Source organism: Brassica oleracea, chromosome C7 (genome assembly GCF_000695525.1).
Source record: "Brassica oleracea var. oleracea cultivar TO1000 chromosome C7, BOL, whole genome shotgun sequence".
In the NCBI taxonomy this organism is placed as follows: domain Eukaryota; kingdom Viridiplantae; phylum Streptophyta; class Magnoliopsida; order Brassicales; family Brassicaceae; genus Brassica; species Brassica oleracea.
This window is the reverse complement of record NC_027754.1, coordinates 37,078,617-37,091,428: the sequence shown is the minus strand read 5'-3', so window position 1 is coordinate 37,091,428 and position 12,812 is coordinate 37,078,617. Positions and strand designations below refer to the sequence as shown.

At 32.0% G+C, this 12,812-nt stretch overlaps 2 protein-coding genes across 2 annotated transcripts; one reads left to right on the top strand and one right to left on the bottom strand.

Annotated features, from left to right (window-relative positions):
• Positions 1-2,645: 2,645 nt before the first annotated feature.
• LOC106304945 (cytochrome P450 71B12-like) lies at positions 2,646-7,276 on the top strand. The gene is made up of 3 exons (XM_013741325.1): positions 2,646-2,753; positions 5,597-6,481; positions 6,566-7,276. Exons 1-3 carry the CDS (start codon positions 2,685-2,687, stop codon positions 7,178-7,180), a joined length of 1,569 nt encoding a protein of 522 aa, XP_013596779.1. The 5' UTR covers positions 2,646-2,684; the 3' UTR covers positions 7,181-7,276.
• Positions 7,277-7,885: 609 nt separating this feature from the next.
• On the bottom strand, positions 7,886-9,438 carry LOC106303224 (cytochrome P450 71B13-like). Its single transcript, XM_013739555.1, has 2 exons — positions 8,569-9,438; positions 7,886-8,500 (listed from the first exon to the last, which is right to left on the bottom strand). Exons 1-2 carry the CDS (start codon positions 9,436-9,438, stop codon positions 7,886-7,888), a joined length of 1,485 nt encoding a protein of 494 aa, XP_013595009.1.
• Between the last annotated feature and the right edge of the window lie 3,374 nt (positions 9,439-12,812).

Below are 12,812 nucleotides of genomic sequence, written 5' to 3'. Positions count from 1 at the left end.
CAAATTAGAAGATGATACTGAGCATTGACTTGAGCTCAAACTAGCAAGCTTCGGTTGACAAGCTCGATACATATGAACTAAAGCGCTTGGATATAGTGCCTCACTGAATAATTGACGGTGGAGAGCAAGTGAATTTGACGATGAAGCACGAGCCACCTTTACACCGGCGTAACAATAAAAACGCTTGACGAGATTTGGCGGAATGGCGGAAGCTGTGGCCAACAAAAGACTCTGGACACCAATATTACCGTATCGGAGCCAAAGAGTATCGATGAAACCAAAGTTAAGCCTTTTGTCACGTGAATCTGTCTTGTTATGGAAAGGAGAGCAAGCACGGGCTTAGCAACTGTGAACGGTAATGGCGTTGAAAGGTGATTGGTCTTTGGGTCTTGTGACAAGAGTCGATTCGCTTCGGAGGATGCGGAGTAGAGCTCAGAGCAACCAAGGCTTGTAGATCTGGCGAATGAACATCAGAAAACACCAACACAGAAGCTTCGTTCACAACAAAATAAATTAGAACAGGTCTTCCCCATAGGGAGAAAGTTCATCGCCCACGAGGATGAAGAGAAGAACAGATCTGACAGTATGGCGGTCTTTGGAGAACGAGATAATGCAGTACAAACGCAACCCTCAAAAGTCAGATCTGGTACCAGTGAAGCTGTGACGGACGGAGCTGGACTACAAGTGAGAAACAAGAGCCAACAGGTTTGGATATGGCAGTAAGGACAGCTTGCACAACCACGAACAAAAGAAGAACTTAAGAAACCTAAGAACAAGAGACAAACTTGGAGCAAATCTATAAAAGAGACAAAGGGAGAGCTAAGATAGAGAAACGGAGAGAAGGGACGGTGACGCCGGCGAGCTAAGGAGCTGCCGGCGTTGGAATCCATGGAAGAAGCGGTTGCCTCGATTTGTGGGCTTGGGAGAGAAGACGATAAGGCAATGGACGGTTAAGTCTGTTCATTTAATGCTTTCATAATTACCATTTTGTAATCTATGTTACAAAAAGACCATCACTTCCTCTCCATCTACGACAACTTTTCTTTCTTTAGCCACGACGACCACCATCACCATCACACAGCCACAATATCTATTGATACAAAAAGCTAACGCTTCTTTCATAGCTATGATTGTTGCTTCTTCTGTATACTACCATAATCACTACCACCGTAATCACCATCATCGTCGATGCCATAACCACCATCACTATAACAACGTGACATATAATCTTTATATGTTATCACCGTCAACCGGTTTAGAAAAAAAGAGAAAAACGGAAGAAAAAAAAGCAAAATGCTAAGATATCTAATTATATCAACATCAATGTCATTTTCCTAATTTTTCTTTTCAAAATTGGGTATTACATAAATTAATCCTTTATAATAATGGTTTCTTAACCGAATACTTTTTTTATTAGTTTGCAAATCAACTCAATTATCAAGTATGCAATAATGTGACTTTAAATTATCATTTGGATTGATACTCCAACAATTTTGAGTTATTTATATAAGTAGAATACGTATATGAATTGATCACTATAAAATATAAGATTGGTCTTGAATTTTTTTCTAAAATATATATATACATGTATGTACTAGGTTGAGATCAGCCATGATACCTAACATGTCATCCCATTTGCCGATTCAATTTAAAATGCTGATATGAATAATTAACTTAAATAATGACTTAGTCTTTCTTAACAAAATCAAATAATGTTTTAAGGCTTTGATTGGTAGAATTGATGGCAAATCAATAATAGTATGCTATAGAAGCATTATCTTATAGAAACAATATGATCTCATAAATGTATTTAATAAAGTGATTGATAAATAAAAGAATGATTCATATATAAAATTAGTATATGATATATACTTTTTTTTTGTCTCTAAATATATATATTATATATTTTTTATATACAATACTAAATCAGATTTAATTTTATTTATTTAGTTATATTTTAAAAGTGAATTATTATTCTTAAAAAAATAAAAAATTTAATTAAAAAATATATTTCAATGAAAAATATATTTAACATTGGATACAAATACAATTTTGTGATATTATTAAATAAAATATATTAATTATTTTAATTATTTTAATATTTTAATATATTTAAATGCCAATGTTATACCAAAAGCTTCATATAAAATTATTGGACAAATAGTATTTGGACATCACTTGCATATCTAAATGATATTTTAAATATTTTAATAATTATTGATTAGATAATAAGAATCATAATGCTTAGGCTAATACTTTTTCGATTATAGCCAGTCCTGAATAAAACTAAATAAAATATTCGGTTCAACCTTCAAAATTTCTGAAAGAATTACATAAACAAAAATCTCAAAGTTAGAAGAAATATTATACAGATTTTTATTAAATCCAAATTTATAAGAAATATTATACAGATTTTTATTAAATCCAAATTTATAAGAAATTTTATACAGCTTTTTATTAGATCTGTATAAAATTTCTTATACAGAGGTCCCTGCTTCCAGTCATACTACCTAACATGGCATCTGCTGACGTTGTTTATTTTGTCTCCACACGTTGCTTATTATGAGGAGATAGTGAAGTTCTGATTTTTTGTTTATAAAAGGAAGTTCTCTCTACTTTAGAAATCATTTCGAAAGCTCAAACTCCAAAAGAATAACCAAAGATTTTTTTTTTTTTATCAAACGATGAAACGAATAACTAAAGCTTATACAACAATTCTCGAAGGTTGTCTTACCAAGCTCGGTCTCTCTATCGTATGTATCCAAACTCTATTTATTTACTTATTCGAAAGTTGCATGTATCTTAAATATTCAGTCGAAAAAAAAAGTTGCATGTATCTTTCTGCTATAGTAGTGGTGGGTAAAGTATTCGAGTTCCTGTTTCTGTTCCACCTTCAAGTATGGATATATAGAGTTTTCAAATCTGAATATCTTCACTATTAAAAAAAACAAAGGATTCCCATAAGAAAATTTTGACATAAAAAAATTCTATCGGGAACCTGTCAGAAATCCGTTGAAATTTTTTAACAAATTTTCGACAGAAACCAATTTTTTTTACTTCCGTCGGGAATTGGAATCCGTTGGGAATTCCTCACATTTTTCTGACGAATACAAATTTATGGTCTTGAAATGTAACAATTTAGGGTTAGTGTGGTCTCAAAATAAGTATCAGATCATATGATAAGTGTAAAAATATTTTTGGACGTAATAAACACTCAATATATTTTTCAAAAATAACATCACCTCAATTCTATTGAATCATAAACTTCAAGCTAATATTAGATGTATATTTATATAAAATATTAACAGAATTCTTCAATAATTTTTTAAAAATTGTTTTTAAATGTTTTTATAGTGTATGATGATAATAAACTTATATACCAATGATATAAAGTAATTTGATATTATTGATAGTTTTTTCATTTTTCTTGAGCCAAAACCGCAATCCGTCGGGAATTCCTGAAGAAATTTATTGGAAGTCAAAATTATTTGCTTCAGTTGAGAACTACGTTAGGAATCCATTGTGAACACGAAAAAGACCCAAAAAGTAGACCACCAACATTTTTGTTTCCGTGAAATCGGGAATCATGACAAAATATTTCCGTCAAAATGTTTTGATACATATTTACCTCAAAAATATTTCTGCGTCATTAGTGTCTCTCTCTAAAAACATACAAATGTTCTCTCTCTCTCTCTCTCTCTCTCTCTCTCTCTCTCTCTCTCTCCCAAAATCATTCCAGAAAATGAAAGTTTTCATCTAATAGAGCTTGTTAATTAAAATTTTTTAAGGTTGTTGGTTTAAATATCTGAAAGTTAATTTTAGGGATTTGAAATAACGTTTAAGATTGAATGGTTAGTTAAGAATTTTGTTGTTTGTGTTTGATTTTGCTAGTTTTAGCATTAATATTTGTTGTTAGTTTTAGATTGTTTAGAAAAAAATTAAAACATTTTTCTATATAAAACTTATTTATATATTTTATATTAATAATGATATTTAAAAAAATTAATAAAAATTTTCAATATTTTTCCAAGCTATAAACAATTTTTACAAACATTTTATTAGATATAAATATTTTTGACTTCATAGAAAAATTATTATCTATAAGATCATTCAAAACTATTTATTATAATTTTAAAAGGCAGCTATAGTATATTAAAAATTACATTTTAATATATTTTTATACTTTAAAATTATTTATTGCTAATTTTTAGAATTAGAAATAATATAATTTAATAAACATTTTCTATTTTTCTAAACTTTTTTAAAAAAGTTTTCAATTATTACAGTATATTTTTATATTTTAAAAATTAAATTTTAAAAAATATTTTCACACAACTCTTCAATTAACGGGACATTTCACAAATATCTTTTTATTAAAGAGGCAAAATACTTTTCTATATTAGGGTGAAATAATCTAGATTTAGAGTTTAGATTTGAGAGATATATTTTGGAGAGTAAGGTTTAAGATTTTAATAAATATATAAATAAATAATTAAAATTGAAAATATTTTTTTAAAAAATATTTTTAAAAAGAAGTTTTTATAAAAAAGTTCAACAAAAATTCAGAAAAAGTTATAAAAAATTCCGAATTTGAAACGCATATTCTAATCTATAAAAAAAACATTATTTATTTAAATAGTTATTTAAATTTATATATCTGTAAGGCCAGGATGAAAGGATATTTTGTCTCTTTAACGAAGGTAAACATGGATTTTCCTACAAAAATGAGGTAATCTTAAGTTCTCCCTTATTTTATATATAAAAATATTTAATATAATCTTAATTTTCATAACTTTTGTTATTACCCAAAAATTATAAAAATTTATCATTTAAAAACATATTTTATTTTCTGCATTTTGTATATTTTCTTATGAAAAACATTTTTATTTTTCGTTTAGTAATACTTGTTTAATTTTGTTAAATTAAAAACAAAGATTATAATACTTTTATCTAATTTTTGTATAAATTATTTATAATTTTGGTATATCTAATTATTTAATAATTAAATTTTTTAATTTTTAACAATGAAAACAAATTTAATTTAATTTATATTTTTGGCTATTTTTAAAAATATTTCTACGAATTTTTGACACGAACTATTTCCGTAGAGAATTATTCATCGGGGATTCGTATCAAATTTTCCCGACGAATTATTACTGACAGAATATATTCGTTGGAAAATTTTATAACAAAAATTTCAGGACAGAATTTGTGAAATTAATTAGTACTTTAAACAAATAATACAAATAAATAAGATAAATTTTGTTTTAAAATCTACACTACATTAGCTGAGTTTTACAATTTGGATCCGGATCATATTCTCTCATAAATAGGAGATCTAAACTCTAACAATTGCTTCAAAGATTTTTATTCGAATATTTAGAAATTTTCGGATTAGCAGACATTAGTTGATCGTGTATAGAAGCATAGTAGTCTTCTCGTGTTGCCTTACGAGAGTCTTGAGTTTTTTTGGTGGTTTTAGGTTACGCGGTTCTATACTTTCCACTTTTCATTGATATAAGCCAGTTTTTGTTTTAAGAAAGATGAATGAGTTTATAAGTAAATGAGTTCTTTATTTGATTTGGTATATATATAGGAAGACGAAATGAGTCTGTTGTATGTCATTGTTGCATTCGTCTTCTTTGCATCTATACTCATTGCAAGAAAGGCAAAGAAGAAAACGATGAATCTACCCCCTGGACCACCGAAACTTCCTATAATTGGAAACTTGCACCAATTAGGTTCGCAGCCTCATCGTTCATTAACCAAATTATCTGAAAAATATGGACCCCTAATGTCCCTAAAGTTCGGGAAGGTATCTACCGTTGTGGCGTCAACTCCAGAGACAGTGAAGGATGTCTTAAAAACATTCGATGTAGATTGCTGTTCCCGACCATACTTGACTTACCCTGCGAGAATCACGTACGGTTTAAACGATATCGCGTTTTCTCCCTACAGCAACTATTGGAGGGAAGTACGAAAGGTGGCGGTTGTTGAACTCTTCACCGGGAAAAGAGTACAGTCTTTTCGACGTAGCCGAGAAGAAGAAGTTGCCTCCTTCGTTGATTTCGTGAAACAATCTGCTTCATCTGAGAATCTTGTTAACTTCAACCAGAAGTTAATGAAGTTGTCAGGAAGTGTGACTTGTAGAGTTGGGTTTGGGATAAATCTCAAAGGAAGCAAACTCGAGAATACTTATGAGGAAGTCATTCAAGGAACCATGGAGGTGTTGGGGAGTTTTGCTGCAGCAGATTACTTCCCGGTCATTGGTCAACTCATCGATAGGATCACAGGGTTACATAGCAAATGCGAGAAGGTTTTTAAAGCAATGGATGCATTTTTTGACCAATCCATAAAGTATCATCTAGAAGATGAAAGTATCAAAGATGATATCATTGCCTTGCTCCTCAAGATGGAACGTGAAGAGACTGGACATGGAGAGTTTCAATTTACACGAAACCACACCAAAGGAATTCTCCTAGTAAGTAATGGAAACTTCTCAATCAATATAACTTGATTCTTTACATGTTGCATAACGTTTGAATCTTCCTATTGATTATTACAGGATATTCTTATTGGTGGAATAGATACTTCTGCCCATACTGTGACGTGGGTGATGACGCATTTGATAGCAAACCCAAGAGTTATGAAGAAAGTGCAAGCCGAGGTGCGAGAAGTGATTAAAAACAAAGACAATATCATAGAAGAAGATATAGAACAACTTGAATATCTCAAAATGGTGATTAGAGAAACACTTAGGATAAACCTGCTTTTGCCACTACTAATTCCAAGAGAGGCGTCAAGAGATTTAAAGATTGGGGGTTATGACATTCCAAAAAAGACATGGATCCAAGTCAACGTATGGGCTATTCACAGGAACCCAAACATTTGGAAAGATCCAGAAGTGTTTATCCCCGAGAGGTTTATGGACAAAGATATTGACTACAAAGGTGTAAACTTTGAGTTGTTGCCGTTCGGTAGTGGAAGGAGGATGTGCCCTGGTATGAATTTGGGTATGGCTTTGGTACACTTGACTCTTATCAATCTTCTTTACCGTTTTGATTGGAAGCTTCCGGACGGAATGGACGCAAAAGATGTTGATCTTGAAGAGTCATATGGACTTGTCTCTCCTAAGAAGATTCCACTTGAACTCATACCGGTCATTACCCAATGGACTTAAAAACTTTTTATATTTTCATTGTTCAAGATGTAACATTTGAACGTATCTTGAAAGTCTTTTCAATTTGAATAAGGAAAATGTTTGAGGAATCCATATGTGTGCACATTTTCTCTTGTAACAACAACTTTTTTTAATCAACGTTACTATTGTTTCAAACTATAGTCTAAATCAGTGAATATTCCTGCATGAGCCCTAAGTCCTGTAACTCAATATTTCATCTGAAGGCGGAAGTTGTATTTGCATGATGATCATAGCCTTTTGCGAGTATGTTATTGAATATCAGATAATCTCATGGACCAGGAAAAACTTATAAGGATAGATGAAGAGACTGAACTATAATATCGAGAACTATAATTTTTGTGATTATCTTTACGAACAAAACTAAGAAAATCCACGTGTTAGACGGAGTGCTGATGGTGAAGTTCTCTTCTACTTTCATTAATATAAGTAGATTTTATGGTTAGTCAAAACGTCATATCATAATTGTATTTTGGATCATGAATTTGTAATCATTTTTCTGTGGTCCATTAAAATAATTTGTTAGACTTGTTTGAACATGCATTAGCGGACATAAAACGTTATGGTTACCAGACATAATTTGCTAAAAACTGGATTCATCAAACATGTTTCTTATTGATAATGGTAACACCTTCAAAACACTTCCAAAGGTTACATTTTAAAGTATGACAATAATATATATAAAAGTCAAGTCCGCTTTGTAATAACCGGGATAAGCTCAAGTGGAATTTTCTTAGGACAGACAAGTCCATATGATTCTTCAAGATCAACATCTCTTGTCTCCATTCCTTCCGGGAGCTTCCAGTCGAAACGGTAAAGAAGATTGACAAGAGTCAAGTGTACCAAAGCCATACCCACACCCATACCAGGGCACATCCTCCTTCCACTACCAAATGCCAGCAACTCAAAATTTAGACCTTTATAATCAATTTCATTGTCCACAAACCTCTCAGGGATGAAAGCTCCTGGATCTTTCCAAATGTTTGGGTTCCTGTGAATAGCCCAAACGTTGACATAGATCCATGTATTTTTTGGAATGTCATAACCTCTGATCTTTAAATCCTTTGACGCCTCTCTAGGAATTAGAAGTAGCACAAGCGGGTTTATCCTTAATGTTTCTTTAATCACCATTTTGAGATACTTCAGTTGCTCTATATCATCTTCTGTGATATTGTCTTTGTTTTTGACCACTTCTCTCACCTCGGTTTGCACTTTGTTCATAACTCTTGGGTTTGAAATCAAATGTGTCATCACCCATGTTGCAGTTTGGGCAGAAGTGTCTATCCCAGCAACAAGAATGTCCTGTAATAACAACAAAAAAAAAAATTAGATAATAAAGTTTGAATATTACAAGTTTTTCCAGTACTTACAAGAAGAATTCCTTTGGTGTGGTTTCGAGAAAGTTGAAACTCTCCAAGTCCAATCTCTCCCCGTTCCATCTTGAGGAGCAAGGCTATGATATCATCTTTGATACTCTCATCGTCTAAATGACACTTTATAGCTTCATCGAAAAATGTATCCATTGCTTGAAAAACCTTCTCACATTTGCCATGTAACCCCGTGAGCCTATCGATTAATTTACCAATAATGGGGAAGAAATCCGCTGCAGCGAAACTCCCTAAAACCTCCATGATCCCTTGAATGACTTCATCATAAGTAATCTCAAGTTTACTCCCTTCAAGACTCATCCCAAATCCAAGCCTACAAATCACACTTGCTGACAATTTCATAAACTTGAGATTGAAGTTAACCTGTTTCTCCAATGAGGCAGATTGTCGGATGAAGTCAACGAAGGAGGCAACTTCTTCTTCTCTGATATGTCCAAACGACTTCACCCTTTTCGCGGTGTCTATAACTGTCAGCTTTCGCAGTTCCCTCCAATATTTGCTATAAGGAGAAAAGCTGAGGTCGTTGCGGTTGTATGAAAGTCTTGCAGCGTACGTCGAGTAAGGTCGTGAACAACAATCAACGTCGAACGTTTTCAAGACATCTTTCACTGTCTCTGGAGTTGACGCCACAACGGTAGACACATTTCCAAGCTTGAGGGACATTAGAGGTCCATTTTTTTCAGATAATTTGAACATGGAACGATGAGGTTTGGATCCCAGTTGGTGCAAGTTGCCAATTATAGGAAGTCTTGGTGGTCCAGGAGGTAGGTTTTTCTTTGTTTTTCTGGTGCTCTTTGCAACGAGTATAGATGCAAACAAGATTATTGCAACAATGAGATACCACACATCCATTTTGCTTCCTACACAGCAAGGGAAATATTATTTAGAGTTAATTAATAATAGCTTAATTTTCTCAATCTATTTAACAAAATCTTAAGAGAAATATAAGTAACATGTTGTGGGTGGGATATGACCGTGCAAACTAAAACTACCAAAGTTCTTTACCCGATCAATGTATTGGCAACAAAAATAGATGCCAAAAAAAGATGCAACATCGGAATAAGTCAAGAACGTGTGGATGAAAAATTAATCAACTAGATAGAGAATATGAGCTTCTTCTGTAGTAATGAAACATCTACATAGGGAGACAGAGCTCGGTAATATTTACCTTCAAGTCTTTAACTTTGTGTAGAAGATTTGATTTAGAGAGAGGGAAAGAGATATGATAGTTTAGTAAAAAAAGAAGAGAGATATGATAGTTTACTTGTGTTGTAAGACAAGCAGGCAATGGCGAATTCATATTTATAAACCATGTGAAAGTGAGATGATGTTGTAACGTATGTATCTACATTAACGTTATGTTTGAGAATCATACATTTGAGCACGTTTAGAGTAGGTACCCAATTTTGAATTTCTCAAAATATGAACACAAAATATTTTATTTATATTTAATTTTGTCTTGATTTTTTTGGTGAGATACGACTATAATGCATATGTTCTTAATTAAAATTTCTAATTAAAGACATTTTAAATATTGTTTGTATATATATATATATATATATATATATATATATATATATATATAGGAAAATGCAATGTAGATTTGGGATATTTTTATTAAGATCATATTTTTTATCGAAAGATCAGAAAAAATAGATATGGAACTCCTGTAGAAATTATTTCTAAGATTATCAGTTATTCCAATTAAACATTCGTCGTATATTTATGGGGAATTTCACAAATATGCAAGTTGCTCTGTTCTTTATATAGTATCAGGAATTCAAGATACAGTTCAATGTGTGCAGTAACTAAACAATTTTTTTTTGCACAAATTTATGAAGATCAATAACGAACCAGTGTGTGCAATAAGCCAATAACTAACCAACTTTTTTCATAGGAAAAAAACTTCACATAAACTACCTTCTTTGTTTGACAAAAAAAAAACTATCTTCTTCTTTTTTTTTTTTTGTCAATCACTATTAATCGTCAATCACTATTATTAAATTGCTAGCCCAAAAGCTAAGCTAAGGGCATTTCCAATCCATACCTATTTATTCTTCTATAATTCCCACAAAAATAGATTATCTTTATTATAGGGTAAGTTTTTCTCCAATGGTTTACTCTATAATAGAATTACTCTATTGTAGAGGAGAAAATAGAGGAATTCCACTTTTTCACTCAAAATATAGAATGAAAAATTGAAATTCTTCTATTTTCTCCTCTATAATAGAGTAAACTATTGGAGCAAAATTTGCCATATAATAGAATTATTCTATTTTTGTGTAAATCATAGAAGAAAAAACAGGTATGAATCAGAGATGGGCGTGGAATTGTCTATGCATTTAAATATTGCCCAAGACCTTATCACCACACAACGTGGGACTTCAATAATCACTAAAAAATTAATAGTACTAGTGGCATTGCCCCGCGCAGAAATAATTTATTTCGTCTCAATATTTGTTAGGGTTATTGTACCTGTGAATTTTGCGTCTTTGGGTTGATCATTGTTTTTCAAGTTTTTTATTGTTATAGGGTTAGAGTTGTGATGATGAACTGTGTATGCACTGTTATCCACTCATGAATGACTAAAATGTGTTAGTAATGTGATTGATATAGTTCGTGGTGTTGCCTGTTGTGTCACTGAAACTTATTGTTTGTTTGTCTTTTTAATTTGTTACTTGTATTGTTGAGATTACATAAATTATATTAAGGTTGTTGAGAGTACCTTTTATTTCTGAATATTTTTTCTCCAGTTTATTTGTGTAAGTTGTGTGTATTAAGTAACCATCTTTTTTATTCTTATTACGTTGGTTATATGTTTTTATTTTTATTTTTAAACTTGTTGTTTTTACCGGACCTTTAAAACAAATACACGAAGACTTGTAAAATCCTTAAAACCCATTTAAAGTGATACAGCGGGAGTAATAACAAATATTGTTAACAAAAAATATTTCAACTAAATCATAAAATAATATATATATATAATAGAACACAAACAATACTAGTTTTGGATATACATGTGTTTTAAGTCGGGCACAAATATGTTTTTATCGGGTCGGGTCTATTCGGATCGGTTCTTTTTGGGTCCGGGTCTATTCGGATCGGTTCCTTTCGGTTACGGTTCTTTCGGGTAAAATAAATTAGACCCCAAAAGATATTTATAGATTTTTGGTTCAGTTTTGGGTCGGGTATTTTTGGATCGGTTCGGGTTCCAGTTTTCGGATATAGGTTAAAATGAGTCACAATGGGTTGGGCCAGAAGGCCCACTGCTGAAATGAGTAACGATATTTTAATACTGTCCATTGTGGACAAAACCTATGTATACCTAAATCACTAGACTCCAAAGCCCCGAGTATAGTATAGGTAAAACATATTACGAAAAATAACATTTGACCCAAAAAAGGAACATATTACGAAACAGAAGTATTCAAACAAATGAGAGCTGTAAGATATGATCTTTGTAAAATAGACAATCAAATCACATGTTTTTTTTTTTTTGATAACTCTGGTATCTGGGCAGTCACATTCCCAACTATCCCCGAAAGGGATCCAGCGCCCCAACGGAAGGGATGTTAAATCCGTTGTGGCCAAGGCTCGAATCCGGGTGGCGGGCAGTACAGTTGTACCTCCTTTACCACTAAGCTACGAGCGCTTGGTTATCACGTGTTATTTACTTGTCTCTATGCTACTTGCGAAAATGTTGCTCCTGCCTTGCTTTATAGGAACACTATTTTAGTATTGTATACTAACGTCCAAGATAACTTCGCTAGGAATTTCTGTTTCGGTCTCATTGATGAATTCAAATGGCAATGAATATATTAATCTTTCTATATGGATTTTATGAGTTTCATTCCATCAGGTCCACCGAATATCACAAGACTTGATCGTAAAAGGCCAAGGAATATGCAATTACACTAGAAGTACTCGGCCGGTCCATAACGTCGTCATGTTAACCTTTTTCGTATAATTGTGGGTTTTAAAGATTAGTCTATAGTATATTTTCACTTATTAACCTCTGTTGAATATACAAAACAGGTTTTTAAAAGGTCTTTGACTATTAGTGCTAATCATAACCAGCAAATTATGATAAACATGACTAGAATATAGTACTGTAATCGCCATGAGCAGTTGACTATAATAATTATGTGCACAAGTTGTTGGTCCTCAAAGTCGTTCTACAAATGGCCATGACTAAATAATTATCAAAGTCATTAAATAGATATACT

What these genes read in the sequence shown, in the direction of transcription:
- LOC106304945 (XM_013741325.1), top strand. Translation starts at nt 2,685, where the DNA reads ATGAAACGAATAACTAAAGCTTATACAACAATTCTCGAAGGTTGTCTT. An exon ending in CCAAGCTCGGTCTCTCTATC is followed by an intron (nt 2,754 to 5,596) that starts GTATGTATCCAA and finishes GTATATATATAG; the next exon opens with GAAGACGAAATGAGTCTGTT. An exon ending in ACACCAAAGGAATTCTCCTA is followed by an intron (nt 6,482 to 6,565) that starts GTAAGTAATGGA and finishes TGATTATTACAG; the next exon opens with GATATTCTTATTGGTGGAAT.
- LOC106303224 (XM_013739555.1), bottom strand. Translation starts at nt 9,438, where the DNA reads ATGGATGTGTGGTATCTCATTGTTGCAATAATCTTGTTTGCATCTATA. An exon ending in ACACCAAAGGAATTCTTCTT is followed by an intron (nt 8,501 to 8,568) that starts GTAAGTACTGGA and finishes TTGTTATTACAG; the next exon opens with GACATTCTTGTTGCTGGGAT.